The sequence below is a fragment of the Dendrobates tinctorius genome, unplaced genomic scaffold (assembly GCF_039654945.1).
Source record: "Dendrobates tinctorius isolate UK_male_01 unplaced genomic scaffold, ASM3965494v1 ptg000012l, whole genome shotgun sequence".
Taxonomy (NCBI): Eukaryota; Metazoa; Chordata; class Amphibia; order Anura; family Dendrobatidae; genus Dendrobates; species Dendrobates tinctorius.
Window position 1 is genome coordinate 12391585 of NW_027361680.1, and position 17579 is coordinate 12409163.

At 40.9% G+C, this 17579-nt stretch overlaps 1 protein-coding gene and 1 long non-coding RNA gene across 2 annotated transcripts in view; one reads left to right on the forward strand and one right to left on the reverse strand.

Moving 5' to 3' along the window:
* The window catches only part of ALDH9A1 (aldehyde dehydrogenase 9 family member A1), a 191695-nt gene that overhangs the window by 115442 nt on the left and 58674 nt on the right, over positions 1 to 17579 (reverse strand). The window contains exon 3 of the mRNA XM_073557997.1: positions 14705 to 14850. Coding sequence (XP_073414098.1) covers positions 14705 to 14850 — 146 coding nt within the window. The remainder of the gene's footprint in view (positions 1 to 14704; positions 14851 to 17579) is intronic.
* LOC141066676 (uncharacterized) lies at positions 5671 to 7640 on the forward strand. The gene is made up of 3 exons (XR_012226439.1): positions 5671 to 5983; positions 6213 to 6363; positions 7006 to 7640. It is a non-coding gene; the product is annotated as an uncharacterized lncRNA (long non-coding RNA).

Consider the following 17579-nt stretch of genomic DNA (forward strand, 5'->3'; position numbering starts at 1 on the left):
GTATCAACCACTGAGGACTCTCAATTCTGAATATTTTTCTATCTACTGGCTAACATGGTACAAAGATATACATCTTTCCTGTATCAAAATGGAAGGGACCTGAATGCTACCTAGGAAGAGTGACTGATCAATATTGTCTGCAGATTCAATATTATTTCGGATGTCATGACCAGCCCTCAATATGGAGCGATCTGTTCTTTGCTTATGTGCAGAAGTGACACGTGGTAAACCCCATGGGGCAGGGAGATTCAGCTTTAGCTGTCAGCATTAGGCCTCATTCAGTCGTATAGACTTTGTACCAGTTTGGTTGTGTGCACACAACGTCTTACTTGGGAGAACTCTACATGACTAGAGGAATCCGACCACTGAACATCAGAATGTCATCGAGAGTGCATTTACAAGTAGCTGATCGGACAGAGCTATTAGTTTTTTTTTAAGCCACACTTCAATGAGCACAGGACAATACAATTAGTTTGTTCTCATAGTTTCTCTTCTTTTTGCAGAACATCCCATTTACACAGGACGATGAGCTGCTGACCAACCATTTGATAGGTGATTGACACCAGTTTAGAAGGCCTGATAACTGGAAAATGTACCAAAGGTCATCAAGAAATAAATGCATGTCCTAGATTTAAAAGATAAGGATCATTTAGAAGAACAATTCACAGAGGTGTGTTGTGTGCCATCAAAGGCTTTTAGTTAATAAGTAATTAACAGACTGTCATTTAAGTAAAAATGTGGAATTCACTGGAATGGCAGTATCAAAGGTAAAGCAAGAGCTAACAAGTTATGTCCAGCTTCAGGTTAGCCTCTGTTCACATTAGGCAGGGTTCAGACTGCCATAGTTAAAAAAAACAAAGATCACTAATCCCAATGGTTAATCATAACACAAAAAAAATGAAAACTGCCAGTTTCCTCATATTAAGAGAAAAAAAAAAAATAGGTTGAGAGAAATACCTCTCCACTTAACCAATAAATACAACGTGTAATAATACTTGACACGACCAATGTACACTGCTTAAAAAACAAAACAAAGGGAACACTAAAATACTACATCCTAGATGTCACTGAATGAAATATTCCAGGTGTAGATCTTTATTCATTACATAGTGGAATGTGTTGAAATTATAACAAAAATGATCAATGTAAATCAAACTTATCCCATGGAGTTCTGGATTTGGAATGATACTCAAAATCAAAGTGGAAAATCAAATTACAGGCCGATTCAACTTAAGTGGAAATGCCTCAAGACATGGAAATGATGCCCAGTAGGGTGATGACAATTTTAAAAATTTTGCAAAATGAAAATGAAACCCCTTACATTGGAGGAACAATTGCATTCAAATGACATTAGTATCATCAAATTTGTAAAATATTCAAAAAAGTTCCCCCTCTTTTTCAAAAGATTTTTCGTCTTTTAATTTTTATCTTTAAAGAAAATATCTTTCTAAGTTGTAACAAAAAGTGGTATTTTATTCACATCTAGAACATTCTATTCTGGAATATTTCAAAATATTTTGGAACTTAGTATTATCTTTTCATTTTCAGTGCAAAGCTTCAAGTTTTACGATCAAGAAGTGCATTCAGAAAATGTCTTCTAGAAATTCCAGCAACAGTGTAAAAGCAAACAGGTCTATCTGGACGAGGAATCTGCCCTCCTATTGTCAACATAAAAGATAATAATGCAAAATTGCATGTCCTTTTTTTTGCGGAAAAATACCATTTTTGCCTTATTTCATTTGAATGAAAGGGCGAACTTTTTTAAAAAACAAAAAAAAGCAATACTTATTCTTAAATAACCCATAAAAGTTCCTCCATTGCACATGGTTTCATAAAATATTTTTTGTCATTACACTAATGCCCAGTATTGTATGTAGCCTCTTTGTGCCTGTATAACTACAATGCCTGGACATGGTCCTGATGAGGCAGCGGATGTTCTCCTGAGGGATCTCCTCCCAGACCTGGATTAAAGCTTCAGCCAACTCCTGGATAGTCTGTGGAGCAACTTGCCATTGGTGGATGGAACGAGACATGATGTCCCAGATGTGCTCGATTGGATTCCAGGTCTGGGAAATTGGCAGGCCAGTCCATTGCGCCAATGCCTTCATCATGCAGGAACTGCTGACACACTTAAGCCACACAATGCATCAGAAGGAATCCAGGGTCCAGTGCACCTGCATATGGTCTCACAATGGTGTCAACCAAGTACCCCATATTATTTCCATTGCACTTGTACTAACGTGTTCCAGCTCATTTCTTTTAAAGTTGCAGTATATGTTGGATCCCAGTCTCTGAGGCAAGCTCAGAAGTGGAGCATCTGCAGGATGCGGCTGGGGCAGACAACATTCCACAGGCCAATCACTCTCCCCAGCGATCATGGGGTGCTGACGGGGAGCAAAGACAGCAGAGGGTATGCTGAAAACACCCATGAGTACCATGACTGCTTTTATGAAGACCATGATTTTTGTTTGTGCAAACATTTTTTGATTGTGCTGCAATACTATGGTATTGTGATATGTAGTACCAGGCCCGGATTGGCCATTTACCCAACCGGGCATTTTCCCGCTGGGCCGCCATTTTCAAAAGGTGATGGGCCGCTGGCGGCGGCGGCGGCTCGGCCTCTTTTTTTCCTGCCGCCGGCCCTTTAAATTTTCTGGCAAGGCGGCAGGCAGCGGGGGTTAAACACGTGACGCGACGTGGTGACGCTGACAAGCCCCGCCCCCGGACCGCAGCAGGAGCAGAGGAAACCTGGCGGCCGCGGCCATTTGTAATGAGGCAGCGGCACCGCTTGGCGTGGGTGGCGGGCGTCTGGACTGGGCGAGTCGGAGTCGCCCTGGGGCTGGGGCCGGGCTGCCTGGCGCTGGTGGCGGGCCCATGATGATGTGAGTGAGTGACTCTCTGTTGATAAAAAAATACTGCCCTGGGCTGGCGCTGGGCCGCCTGACCCTGGCCCTGCTGTCTGTCACTGTGTCAGCTATAGACCCTGCCTGATTAAACAGTGTGTGCGGTCACACCTCACCCCCTGCAGAGAAGCATAAGGCTGCTGAGTGCTGAGCCCAATCTGCGCCCTGGCAGGACACGGCAGCTTCCCCGACAGGACACGGTGACGGCAGCCCCCCCGACAGGAAACGGCGGTCCCCCAAAAGGACACGTCAGCGCAGCCCCCCTGATTGGACACAGCAGCCCCCCGACAGGACACGGCAGCTTCCCTGACTGGACACGGCAGCCCCTCCCGACAGGACACGGCAGCCCCCCCGACAGGAAACGGCGGCCCCCCAAAAGGACACGTCAGCGCAGCCCCCCTGATTGGACACAGCAGCCCCCCGACAGGACACGGCAGCTTCCCTGACTGGACACGGCAGTCCCCCTCCCGACAGGACACGGCAGCCCCTCCCGACAGGACACGGCAGCCCCTCCCGACAGGACACGGCAGCCCCCCCGACAGGACACGGCAGCCCCCCCGACAGGACACGGCAGCCCCTCCGACAGGACACGGCGGCCCCCCAAAAGGACACGGCAGCGCAGCCCCCCTGACAGGACACGGCGGCCCCCCAAAAGGACACGGCAGCGCAGCCCCCCTGACTGGACACGGCAGCCCCCCGACAGGACACGGCAGCTTCCCTGACTGGACACGGCAGTCCCCCCCCTGTCTGGACATGGCAGCCCCTCCCGACAAGACACGGCAGCCCCCCAAAAGGTCACGGCAGCCCCACCCCAACAGGACACGGCAGGGGGCAGATGGGGCACAGCAGCCTCATGTGTCCCTACAGGGCAGGGGGTCTCTAGGACGCTGCTCATCAGGATTTATAGCTGAGGAATAGGTTCACCTCCCAGAGATGTCATGTACAGAAGCACACTAATAGAGATATATATATATAGATATATATATATATATATATATATATATATATAACTGAGGCCGGCCTCCAGCATGAGATATATACGGCATATACAGGGCAGGACTGGGGGGCCGCCATCTGCCTGCGCTGATGTGTATGTATATACAAGGTCTGGGGGGATGTAGATGCTGGGTCTGGTGTGTATTCACAGGTGCTGGTGGATATACGTTGTTGGGGCTGATGTGTATACAGGTCCTGTATATACAACAGTCCCAGCACCTGTATATACCCAGCCCCAGCAATGTATCTCCACCAGCACTTGTGTATACACCAGCCCGCCCCTGTATATACACCAGACTCCAGCACCTGTATATATCAGCCCCAGCACCTCCATATACATATGAAATAAAAATCCTTTATTATAAATGAAACAAAACACTTTTTTTTTATTTAAAAACTAGCTGAAGAGCTCGGCGTTGCCTGAGCATAGTAACCAACTCTGGTTAGTTATAACAAATTATAATGATTATATTGCTCATAAAAACATTTCACATCATATATTCAACACTACAGATTTGTAACACAAATTAACTAATTGATTACCCAAGTATTGATAGTATTTTATTTTCAACTCATTCAAGATTTTTGTTTTTTCCTTTCGGTGCAAAGATGAACAGATTTTTGGCAGTTCCGACTCTTGAACAGATCACGTAAAGTTGACCATGAGAAAAAAGCATGGAGATTGCAAATCGATCCCTACTACTTTAAAGGACTGTCCCTGAGCCTTGTTAATAGACATTGCAAATAGCAGTTGAACTGGAAACTGGAGGCATTTAAAATCAAAAAACTAATCAGATGGAATGAGTGGAATTCTTGGCATGAAAATGTCCTCTCTTTTGCCACATCCTGTTTCTGAGCTGTGTACCTAATCCTATCCTGTGTGATACTGACTGCTGAGCTGTGTAACTAACCCTATCCTGTGTGATAATGTCTGCTGAACTGTGTACCTAATCCTATCCTGTGTAATACTGACTGCTGAGCTGTATATCTAATCCTATCCTGTGTGATACTGACTGCTGGGCCGTGTATCTAATCCTATCCTGTGTGATACTGGGCTGTGGGCTCCCCCTGCAGTCTGTGTCAGAGGGTGGTCTGTGTTGGCACGGTAATAAATTATGTTATTTCCAGCTTTACAGAAGGACAATAACACCATAGAAATGACATGAATAGGCAAAATTGTTTGGTGAATTGGAACGCGCGAAGTTAAAATTTCGCCTTGCAACATAGGACACTCTCGGGCTCCAGACGTGTGACTGCAAAATTTTGTGGCTGTAGCTGCGACGGTGCAGATGCCAATCCCGGACATACACACATACACACACACATACATACAAACATACACACACATTGAGCTTTATATATTAGATAACAAGCACAGTTATACTCACCTAATGCCTAATTCCACCAAAGCCCTCGTTCTCCTGAAATAAAACAAAAAATAAAAAACAACAATATACTATACCTGTCCATCGTTCTGTCATACGCCTTAATCCATGTCTGGGGGCGAAAGGTCTAGCAGACATCTTAATTGGGGTTTCCCCTTACAAAACTAAAAAGTGTCAGTGGGGTCACAGCACATACTATAGGTACAGTCACAGAAGACTGAATCTCCCACATATTAAAGGCAGTGAGAGGGACTTGTATTGTAGCACTTACAAAGTAATTTTCCCCTATTGAACCCCCTTTGTGTTCTCACTCACTATGGTAACCCATTAATGGCCACCATAAAGCAACACATTTTTCCCACAAACACAGGATACTCTCTCACAGTGAATTCCTTTACAGTACCCTCCACATACACAGCATGATTCCCATTCAATGCCCACACACAGTGATGCCCACACACAGTCCCCACCCATACACACACACATTAAGATCTCCAGTGACCCCAACACTGTATGATGGTCCCTACACTGTTCCCCAACACAGAATAATGGCACCCAAAGTAATCCCTTCCACATACAGTGGTGGTGGAAGTGTGCGTCAATTAAAGTCATTTAATTTTTTTTCGTTTTAATTAGATGTGTACACCAAAATCCGAAGGGTCAAAAAGCAGGAAAGAGAGCACTATACTACATGTGAAGGTGAGTGAAAGGTCTCCTGCAGTATTATTTTGCATAAACGAATGAAAAAATTTGGATTGTGATACAATTTCAAAATGGATGCATCATCAAATGTTTTCAAAAGTGGACATGGATTCATGAGTATTTGAGTGGTGATGCACATTTTGTTATTGTATTTGTTTTGTATTGTTTTTATATTTTTATTTACTACTTTTTAGTAAAGTGCACCTGTCACCTCTTTTTGCCGCAGCAAGATAAGAAAAATAAGTTTGGGGGGGCGGTCCGATGCAGTCCGGTCCGATGGGTGTCGCAGCTCCAGGTCCGGCGCCTCCCGTCTTGCGATGTCGCCATCCTGCTTGGTTCGTGTCTACCCGGCATCGCGCTCCTGCACAGGTGTCTGAGTGAGTATAATAAAACTTATTTGTCTTATCTTGCAGGTCGGATGGGGGGGCTTATCTACAGCATTATAGTATACTGTATATCAGCCCTGAAAGGCGGTGGCCGCATCTTATAGCGGCCAGAACAGCTGACAGGTTCCCTTTAACAGTTAAAATTATACAAACAGCATTTATTTGTTAGTCGCTTAGCACCACTAATTTCACAGCACTTTACAGACATTATCTTTACTATCCCAATTGGGGCTCACAATACAATTTCCCTATCAGTATGTATTTGAAATGTGTTAGAACCCTGAAGAAACACAGACAAACCTAGGATGCACTGCAAAAGTAAAGCTTGTGAACAGGGCCAAAGTAAAGCTTGTGAACAGGGCCTAAGTGAGACATTTTACTTATACATCATATAGAATTCTCTCCAGATTTATGCATGGCATGCCTATAGGAGCTCAGAGATGTTCACTGTCAACATGACATAGGTATATTTTATGATCTTAGGTTAAGTAATAAATACATCAAATATTATACCATGAGTTATTACTATTAAGCAGCATCATTTCACAAATAACCTAACAAAAATATAGCTTAGACTTTTTGTAGAGTTACAACTTGGGTTACACTACACAAAGCAATTTCATTAATTCACAGATTGGTGTTATTGATGCAAAATGGATACAACCACAGCCAAAAAAAGGAAAGGTGGTGCAGAGAAGGTCAGGGAAAAAAAGAAGAGGAGTCTGGAAGCTGATGCAGCAAAATGTGCAAAGTTATCAGACTTGTTCTCCCGCACAACTGTTCTAGCCACAACACTTACAACAGCTAATATTCCTCAGACAGTGACGGAAGACGAAATAACATCTGAATCGGTACCTGCATTTGACCCTTCTTCAAGTGATACTGAAGCTGAGGTTGTTACATTAACTACTGTTGTACCAGGAGATGCCTGTTCATCGTGTACTGGATCGGAGCCAGAGCCAGTCACATCTGTATCCAGTATTGTACCTGTGGCTTCAATTTCTCAATCTGTTCCATCATGTTCTATTGAGTTTTCACCATCAGATAGTGCTTCTTTCAGTGTAGAAACCACCTCTGGAGAAAGCATCAACTACTTTGCACGCCCTTCATCAGGCCAACTGTCTTTATTTTTCAAAAATCACCCACAACAAGATACCGAAGAAGATCCTAACTTCCAAAAAGTCTTCTTACGCAAAGATGGATCAAACAGAAGATGGCTGACATACAATATTAAGAACAAATCATTATTTTGTACTGTCTGTCTCGCATTTTCAAAGCCTTCTACAACTGGTCCATTTATAGATGGGTTGAAAGATCGAAGGCACGTTTATTAAAGATTAGAGGAACATGAGAAAAGTAATAGTCACAGAGGTTGTGCTGAAGCATATTTTCTAAAGGCAACCAGTGCAGATATTGGAAGCCGCCTTCTTCATAATCAAATGTCAATTCGCCGAGAGCAAGTTCGAAAAAGACGACAAGTACTTCATAGGGTAATAGACATAATAAAGGTGATTGGAAAATGTGGACTCAGCTACAGAGGGGACAAAGCTGAAGCAGCATATATGTTAAAGAATGTGACTTTAGGTCATGGGAATTTTTTGGAACTAGTTCTACTGTTAAGCAAGTATGATGTTTGTCTGCAAGAGCATGTAAGTGAATGCATTGAAAAAAGCCAACAGCAGCATTCCAAAGGTGCTAGAGGCAGAGGATCACTATTAACATTGCTGTCAAAAAACACTGTGAATGGAATCCTTGATGCCATCAAGCAACTTATTCAAACTACTATTGAAAAAGAAGTAAGGGACGCTGGAATGTTCTCCATCCAGATTGACACATCACAAGATATAACTTCACGAGAACAGATGAGCGTTATAATCCGTTATGTCACTAACCAAATCCATGAAAGGCTGCTTGCAATAGTAGACTGCAAGTTAACCACCGGTGAAGCAATACACCAGCTTCTAATGAACGTTCTCACTTTATGCCACATAGACGTTACAAAATGTATTGGCAATTCCACTGACGGGGCAGCTAATATGCAAGGGACTTACAAAGGCTTTTTAACTTGGTTAACAACTGTCTCTCCTGGCCAAATACATGTGTGGTGTTATTCGCATATCCTAAACCTAGTTTTGTCAGAGAGCACCAAGACAACTTTGCAAAGTGCATCATTATTTATGCTTCTCAACGATGTAGCAACGTTCATTAAAGATTCATATGTTCGAATGGATTTGTGGGAGAATGTAAGCCAGGACCCACTCCATCGTAGGCTTTCAACAGTAGCTGAAACACGTTGGTGGTCAAAAGATGTTGCTTTGAAAAAGGTTTTTGGATCCTTTGACAAGCCAGATTCTGCTTTATATGTCAGTCTCATTGTCATGCTTAGAATTTTCTATTCTTCAAGCAAGCATAACGCTGATGCTCGTGCAAAAGCTAAAGGATACTGTGACTGCCTGCTTAGATACGAAACAATCATTACAGCCCAAATTTTTTTACGCATATTTGAACTCACCTCTCCATTATCTAAGTATTTGCAAACATCTGGCATGGATATTTTAACAGGTTATTGGATGGTGATGGACGTGCAGGAGAGTCTAAAAAGTTATGTTCGATCATTTGATGAGGTCAAAGAAGCTGCAAATAATTTTGTAAAATGGGCAAATGACCAACTTCAAGAAAAATATGGAGAATTTAGCTTTGAAATTGAAAATTCTTTGCCTGAGAAAAGAATTAGAAGAAGAAAACTAATGGCAGGTGAAGTAGCCCAAGATGAGGTACATGCAAATGCAGAAATCGCATACAAGGTGAAAGTTCATAATGTCATCTTGGATGCTGTCACACAAAGCATGGAACAACGTTTCACCGCAAATGGGACAATATATGCAGACCTTGCCTGCCTTGATCCGCGAAACTTTAATTCCATAAGAGAAAATGGATTAAATAGCCCTACTTTGGATGAGACAAGCAAACGCTTGATTAAATTTGATGACAGAGCAACACCTGAGAATCTTCGCAGTGAGCTGCGCAGCCTGACTTTGCACTGGGAGAAATTGAAAAGATCGCCCTTAGAAGAATATAATATTAGAGTGGCAACAGACACAAGCCAAGACGAGACCATTGATGATACAGAACTAGTGACGAAAAGCTGTTCATCATGCAAGAACTGTTCTTTGTGTGTCTATCAATTACTACAGCGCTATAATCTACTTACTGATGCTTACAATATAATTGGACAGGCATACAAATTTCTTCTAAGTCTCTCCATTACACAAGTTGCTTGTGAACGAAGCTTCTCTACATTAAAATTTATAAAAAACAGATTAAGAAACAGCATGAATCAAAGTCACCTAGAATCTTTCATGTTAATGGCTACTGAAAAGGACATACTGATGAAACTTGATGGAGATGATATTATTGACAAAGTGGCTGAAAAAAGCAACCTATTGTCAAGAAGCCTTAGGTAATTAAAACGGCATCACCATTCCTTTTTGGTTTGTTATATTAGAAAACAAACTGCAATAGCTGTAGGAGGTTTTCTTTTTTACATTAATATGTACTGTAAATTTAGAAATGAAGTTTACTGGAAAGGTACAGCATAGCCATAGGTTTATAATTGGGGAGCAAGGGTCCTTTAATACCGTTCTGAAGTGGTGACCTGCCGGCTGCTCCAGTGTGACATTCAGCGCCAGAGCCAGAGGTCACAAATCAATGCATATCCGAGTGCCTCATTCTGCCTGAGTAGCATTGGGAGCTTGTGACGTGACTTGTTCTGACTTCCAACCAGTCAGACGTTACAATCACAAGATCGCAACGCTGGACCGGAGCAGTGCTGAAAAACAAGCTGCAGGAGAGTCACTAGTCTAAGAACATGGAGAGAGGACTTAAATTTAAAGCAGCAAACACAGTGCTGAAAAAAAAAAGTTAAAGTTTTGTTAGCTGGGAATGGCAACTTTCTGGGCATTATGGTGTATTAAACTGTATTACAGTCAGAACACTGATGCAATAAGTATCCAGAGATGTTTTAAGTTATGTGGTTTACAAGGAACGTGACTAAATAATTTTGAGTGTTTACGACTAAGCATTGCACTTTTGTTTTTAAAGGGGTTGACCACTAGTAGATAACCCCTTCTCAATTACTATATTCCACCATGTAATATAATAACAGCCTGAACTCATCTCTGGTGTTGGCAACATTCCAATCGGCAACATCGGCACTTGGTCTCCTGGGGCTTGCAACAAACTTTTGTCACATAAGCCCTGCAACCAGTCAGCAGCTGATAATGGGCAAATGAACTCTTACTTTCTAACGTAACTGATATTCAGAGAGGGCAGCAGCAGCAGCAGTTCTCACTTCTTCTGGATGTCAGTTTACTCTAAAGTAGGTAAGTGTGAAGCAGCCTATTAACTGCAAGGCTCATGCGACATAATGTCATGCAAGCCCCAGGAGACTCAGTAGCGATGTTGCTGGAACAACAGCACCAGAGAGGAGTGTAGACTTATTATTTTACATGGTGAGATATAATAATTGAGAAAGGGTTGTCTGAGTATTGGATAACCCTTGAAAGTACAGTGCCTTGCGAAAGTATTCTGCCCTCTGGAACTTTTCAACCTTTTCCCACATATCATGCTTCAAACATAAAGATGCCAAATGTAAATTTGTGGTGAAGAATCAACAACAAGTGGGACACAATTGTGAAGTTGAACAAAATTTATTGGCTATTTTAAATTTTTGTGGAGATTCAAAAACTGAAAAGTGGCGCGTGCAATATTATTCGGCTCTTTTAACTTAATACTTTGTTGCCCCCCCTTTTTCTGCGATTACAGCTGCAACTCGCTTGGGGTATGTCTCTATCAGTTTTGTACATGGAGAGACTGAAATTCTTGCCCATTCTTCCTTGGCAACCAGCTGGAGCTCAGTGAGGTTTGATGGAGATCGTTTGTGAACAGCAGTTTTCAGCTCTTTCCACAGATTCTCGATTGGATTCAGGTCTGGACTGTGACTTGGCCATTCTAACACCTGGATACGTTTATTTGTGAACCATTCCATTGTAGATTTTGCTTTGTTTGGGATCATTGTCTTGTTGGAAGACAAATCTCCGTCCCAGTCTCAGGTCTTTTGCAGACTCCAACAGGTTTTCTTCAAGAATGGTCCTGTATTTGGCTCCATCCGGCATCTTCCCATCAATTTTAACCATTCTCCCTGTCCCTGCTGAAGAAAAGCAGGCCTAAATCATGATGCTGCCACCACCATGTTTGACAGTGGGGATGGTGTGTTCAGGGTGATGAGCTGTGTTGCTTTTATGCCAAACATATCGTTTGGCTTTGTTGTCAAATGTTCGATTTTGGTTTCATCTGACCAGAGCACCTTCTTCCACATATTTTGTGTGTCTCCCAGGTGGCTTGTTGCAAACTTTAAATTACATTTTTTATGGATATCTTTGAGAAATGGCTTTCTTCTTGCCACTCTTCCATAAAGGTCAGATTTGTGCAGTGTACGACTGATTGTTGTCCTGTGGACAGACTGTCCCACCTCAGCTGTAGATCTCTGCAGTTCATCCAGAGTGATCATGGGCCTCTTGGCTGCATCTCTGATCAGTCTTCTCCTAGTTTGAGATGAAAGTTTAGAGGGATTGCCAAGTCTTGGTAGATTTGCAGTGGTATCATACTCCTTCCATTTCAATAGGATCACTTGCAGAGTGCTCCTTGGGATGTTTAAAGTTTTGAAAATCATTTTGTATCCAAATCCGGCTTTAAACTTCTCCACAACAGTATTACGGTTACGGACCTGCCTATTGTGTTCCTTGGTCTTCATCATGCTCTCTGTGCTTCAAACAGAACCCTGAGACTATCACAGAGCAGCTGCATTTATATGGAGACTTGATTACACACAGGTGGACTATATTTATCATCATTAGTCATTTAGGACAACATTGGATCATTCAGAGATCCACAATGAACTTCTGGAGTGAGTTTGCTGCACTGAAAGTAAAGGGGACGAATAATATTGCACGCCCCACTTTTCAGTTTTTGCATTTCCACAAAAATTTAAAATAAGCAATAAATTTCATTCAACTTCACAATTGTGTCCAACTTGTTGTTGATTTTTCACCAAAAATTTACATTTGGTATCTTTATGTTTGAAGCATGATATGTGGGAAAAGGTTGAAAAGTTCCAGGGGCCCGAATACTTTTGCAAGGCACTGTATATTGCAATTTTCTTATGTTATTTATCTTTTCTGACATGCTGCATTTTTATGAATAATGAATGTTTTATTCATCTTGTGAATTAATAACGTAAAATACCTCAATCAGCAGACCAAAGTTTGCTCAAAGATTGCACAGATTTTTTTGGTTAATGTTTTTCATTGTCTCAATGTTTTGAGATTGTATTTTCACTATATATTTAATTTTTGTAGTGGAAATACTATAACTTAATAAAAAAAAAATTTGTTCTTATCATGACTTCTTCCTGTTAAGTTTATTATTACACGTGTGTTATGATGGGAAGTTCCAGCTACAGTACTAAACTATTTGATGTACATGTATGTTTTCCACCACTTGTTTTTCCGCAATGCTAATATAATTACAAATGGTAGCTTTGTGGTTGATTCAAGTAAGAGCAATCCACCTTTATAGAAAGGCAATATGAAGCAGAATTACCACACGCAAACCTGCAACCAAAAAAAGCGTTGTGAATCTATCCTGTGGGACCATACTTTAAAGACGTCTGTTCTATGTAAAACATGTTTCTGTGGATCTGTAGAATTCCCAGATATTTCTGATTTAACAAACTGTAGAGAAAAGGTTGTATTGAAGATACCCTCCCATTTAAAAAAAAAAAAAAATGTATGTATGTATGTATGTATGTATGTATGTATGTATGTATGTATGTATATATATATATATATATATATATATATATATATATATATATATTATTATAGCACGTGGGCTGCTTTGGTTGGTGTGCCAGGGCTGATTTTCAGTCCCAGTCCGGCCCTGTGTAGTACAAGTGATCAGATGGCATCGCAGACTCCAGTCGCCTAATAGAGAGAGGAAACATTTTCTGCAAATCTTTCTCTATGTGATAAATGATAAATCAAACAGACATTTAAAACATCAACTTATCACGTAAAAAACAAGCCCTCATACAGCTATGTGAAAACAAAAATCGCTTGGATTGGAATGAGTTAAGCAATTTAAAAATTTTGAAAGACGAGATTTCTGCACATGACGCAATACCAAATTTGAGGGTTTTTTTCTTTTCTGAAATGGAAAAGTGGGCAATTTATATTTTTTTTATTTTGGTCAATGACCATCATATTGCAGATTTAACCGCTTTTCAGGGGAAAGAGTGCATTTTGCAACAAACTCTGTAGAAGTTTTCAGCACAGCGAAGTGGAGATTGTATGAAATCTCATCCATTTAGCTGGTACTGCATTTCACTGCATATTCTAGGGACGGAAATCCATGAATAAAATCAGAAAGTGATACATAGTCTTCTCTTCTGTACCTGCAAACAAGCTAAACAGTTCCAGTGACTACTTTAGATCAGTGGTGCCCAACCATTCTGACCTAGAGTGCTAAATTCAGCTCAGAGAGAGGGTCACGAGCCACATTCAACTCCTTCCCCCCTCACAGTAGTGGCAACCACAGCCCCCATTATAGGTATAATGATAACCAAAGCTTTTCCACAGAAATCCCCTGCAAGCAGTATAACAAGATCCAGTGGTCCCCACAATTCCCCCATTCAGTATTCTCCCATCCAGCACTCCTAACAGTGTCATATCCAGCTTCAGGCACCACCTCTCACAGATAGTATCATCCTGCCTCCAGCGTACCATACTTAAATTAAATCGAAACCTCGAAGACCAGTATATGGCAACCAGATCTGCTCTTCTGTGCAGGCTACTCACAAAATTCATTATCTTGAGATGTGCTCCTCATACCTGTTTGCTAGACCTGGAGCTACTGCACCAAGTTGGCAGACAGCCGTGAGCCACAATTCATGGGACCATGAGCCACATGTGGCTCCCGAGCAACAGGTTGGGGACCCCGGCCTTAGATGGTGCAGTTGAAAGGTTTACTTGGGTAAATAAAAGAACCATTGCCAAACAAGGATCTTTAAAAAAAAAAAAAAAAAAAAAAAAGGCCAGACCTGGAGCACACCAGTAAGAAAACATGGCGGGTCGATTTTTCTATGCTAGTGCATGGTGTATTAGCTATTTCAGCAAAATGTGGAAAACCCCTGTAAAGTAAAACAATTAACTTCTATTATTGGTCAGCTTTATTCAAATGCCAGTAGACTTATTTCTCACCAAGACATACTGACCCTGATAATACGAGCTGCCTCCAACAAGACGCGGCTTCGCTCCATTCCAGACTTCTGTCTCCATATGTTAAAGGCTGTCTTAGCACTTTGAATGGCTTCATTCACCTCTTTTTCTCCAGAGCAAGGAAAGGATGTAATAACTCGTCCTAGAACAGCACAACCAGATCAGCAGTTACAGTCCACAACCTGGTATCCCGATAGAAAGATGTATAGTCGTTACAATGTAAAAACAACAATGGCCTGGGATGTGAAGTGCTGGTCACTACTTGTGAAACACAGAACAATGTCACTTTATAAAGATGTGGCAAAAACGCTCTTTAAAGTAACTTCGCTGAAGCTGCCTACAGCCATGGAGTGATGAATAGTCACTCTGGTTTCTACAAACTTATCATTAACCCCTTGGTGACAGCGCCAATTTGCAGCTTAATGACCAGGCCAATTTTTACAATTCTGACCACTGTCACTTTATGAGGTTATAACTCTGGAACGCTTTAACGGATCCGTTGATTCAGAGACTGTTTTTTTCTTGACATTTTACTTCATGTTAGTGGTAAAATTTCTTTGATAGGACTTGCGTTTATTTATGAAAAAAATGGACATATGGTGAAAATGTTTAAAACTTTGCAATTTTCAAACTTAATTTTTAAGCCCTTAAATCACAGAGATATGTCACACAAAATACTTAATAAATAACATTTCCCACATGTCTACTTTTCATCAGCACAATTTTGTAAACAATTTTTTTTGTTAGGAGGTCAAGGGTAAAAAGTAGACCAGCGATTTCTATTTTTTTTTTACAACAAAATTTATAATTTTTTTTTTTTTTTTTTAATATATATATATATATATATATATATATATATATATATATATATATATATATATAATTTTTTTTGGGGACAACATTATATTTGAAGTCACTGAGGGGTCAATATGACAGAAAATACCCAAACACCATTCTAAAAACTGCACCCCTCTTGGTGCTCAAAACCACATTCAGGCTATGTGCCCACGCTAGCGTTGTTAAACGCTCAGGAAAAGGATCCCCTTCCCAGAAAACGCGCGTCTTTTTCCAAGCGTTTTTTGCGCGCTTTTTGACGCGTTTTTGACACGCGATTTCTGGGATCACTGGGGATGGCTAAAAATGCTCCGCACTGCGGGAATTAATGAGCATGCTGCGTTTTTAGCCGCTAAGCGATTCCTGAGCGGTGAAAAACGCATGCATTGGCACAAAAAGCCAAAAACGTATGCTAATTAATTTGATGCATCTTTTAAGCGTTTCTGCAGCGTCTGAGCCGGCTCAAACGCTGCGGAAACGCTTAACAAAACACATCGTGGGCACACAGCCTCAAGAAGTTTATTAATCCTTTATGTGCTTCACAGGAACTGAAGCAATGTAGAAGGAAAAAAATTAACATTTAACTTTTTTCAAACATTTTACTTCAGAACCATTTTTTTTTTTTTCACAAGTGTAAAAAGAGAAAATGAACCACAAAATTCGTTGTGCAATTTCTCCTGAATACGCCAATACCCCATATGTGGGGGTAATCCACTGTTTGGGGGCACGGCAGGGCTTGGAAGGGAAGGAGCACCGTTTGAATTTTTCAATGCAGAATTGGCTAGAATCGAGATCAGATAACATGTCATGTTTGGAGAGCCCCTGATGTGCCTAAACAGTGGAAACCCCTCAATTCTAATGTCACCCTAACCCCAACACACCCTTAACCCTAATCCCAACCCTAACCCTAACTTTAGCCCAACTCACTTAAGCCGAACTCTAACCCTAATGGGAAAATGAAAATAAATATATTTTCTTTATTTCATTATTTTTCCCTAACTAAGGGGGTGATAGAGGGGGGATTATTTACTATTCTTTTTATTTTGATCACTGTGATAGGGTTTCATGACATATTGTACTTCATGATTCTGGTCAAATTTCTTTGATACGACTTACATTTTTGTGAAGAAAAAAAAAAGTTTGGCAATAATTTTGACAATTTTGCAATTTTCCAACTTTGAATTTTCATGCCTTTAAATTACAGGGATATGTCACATAAAATAATTAAGTAACACTTCCCAAATATCTACTAAACATCAGCACCATTTTGGAACCAAATTTTTTTTGGTTAGGAAGTTATAGGGGTTAAAATGTAACCAATTTTTCATTTTTCCAACAAAATTTGATTTTTTTTGTATGGACCGCATCACATTTGAAGTCACTTTGAGGGGTCTACATGATGGAAGATACCCAAAAGGGACACCATCCTAAAAGCTCCACCCCTAAAAGGTGCTCAAAAACACATTCAAGAAGTTTATTAACCCTTCAGGTGTTTCCTTGAATTTTTGTAATGTGGGGAAAAAAAAACAAAACTTTCCCCCCCCCCCCCCTCACAAAAAAAAATTTTTTTACTTCAGATCAAATTTTTTTTAATTTGATAAAGTGCAATAACAAATTTTGGGGTCCATTTTTTGCTAAGCAATTTCTTGAGAATGCAGATACACCATACGAGGGAGAAATCTACTGTCTGGTCGCACGGCAGAGCTAGGAAGGAGCGTCATTTGATATTTCTAATGTAAAATTTCCTCAAATCATTAGCAGACGTCATGGAGAGCCCCTGATGTTCCCAAACAGTGGAATAACCCCACAAATGACCCCATTTTGGAAACTAGACCCCTGAAGTTATGTATTTGTGTGGCGAGCACCTTGAACACCCAGGTGCTTCACATAAGTTTAAAACATTAAGCTGTGAAAATAAAATTTAAAACCCCCCCCCCCCCCAAAAAAAAAAAAAAAAAAAAAAAAAAAAAAAACACATTTTCCCCACAAAAATGTTATTTTAGCTCCAAATCTTGCATTTTCAGGACATAGCAGGTG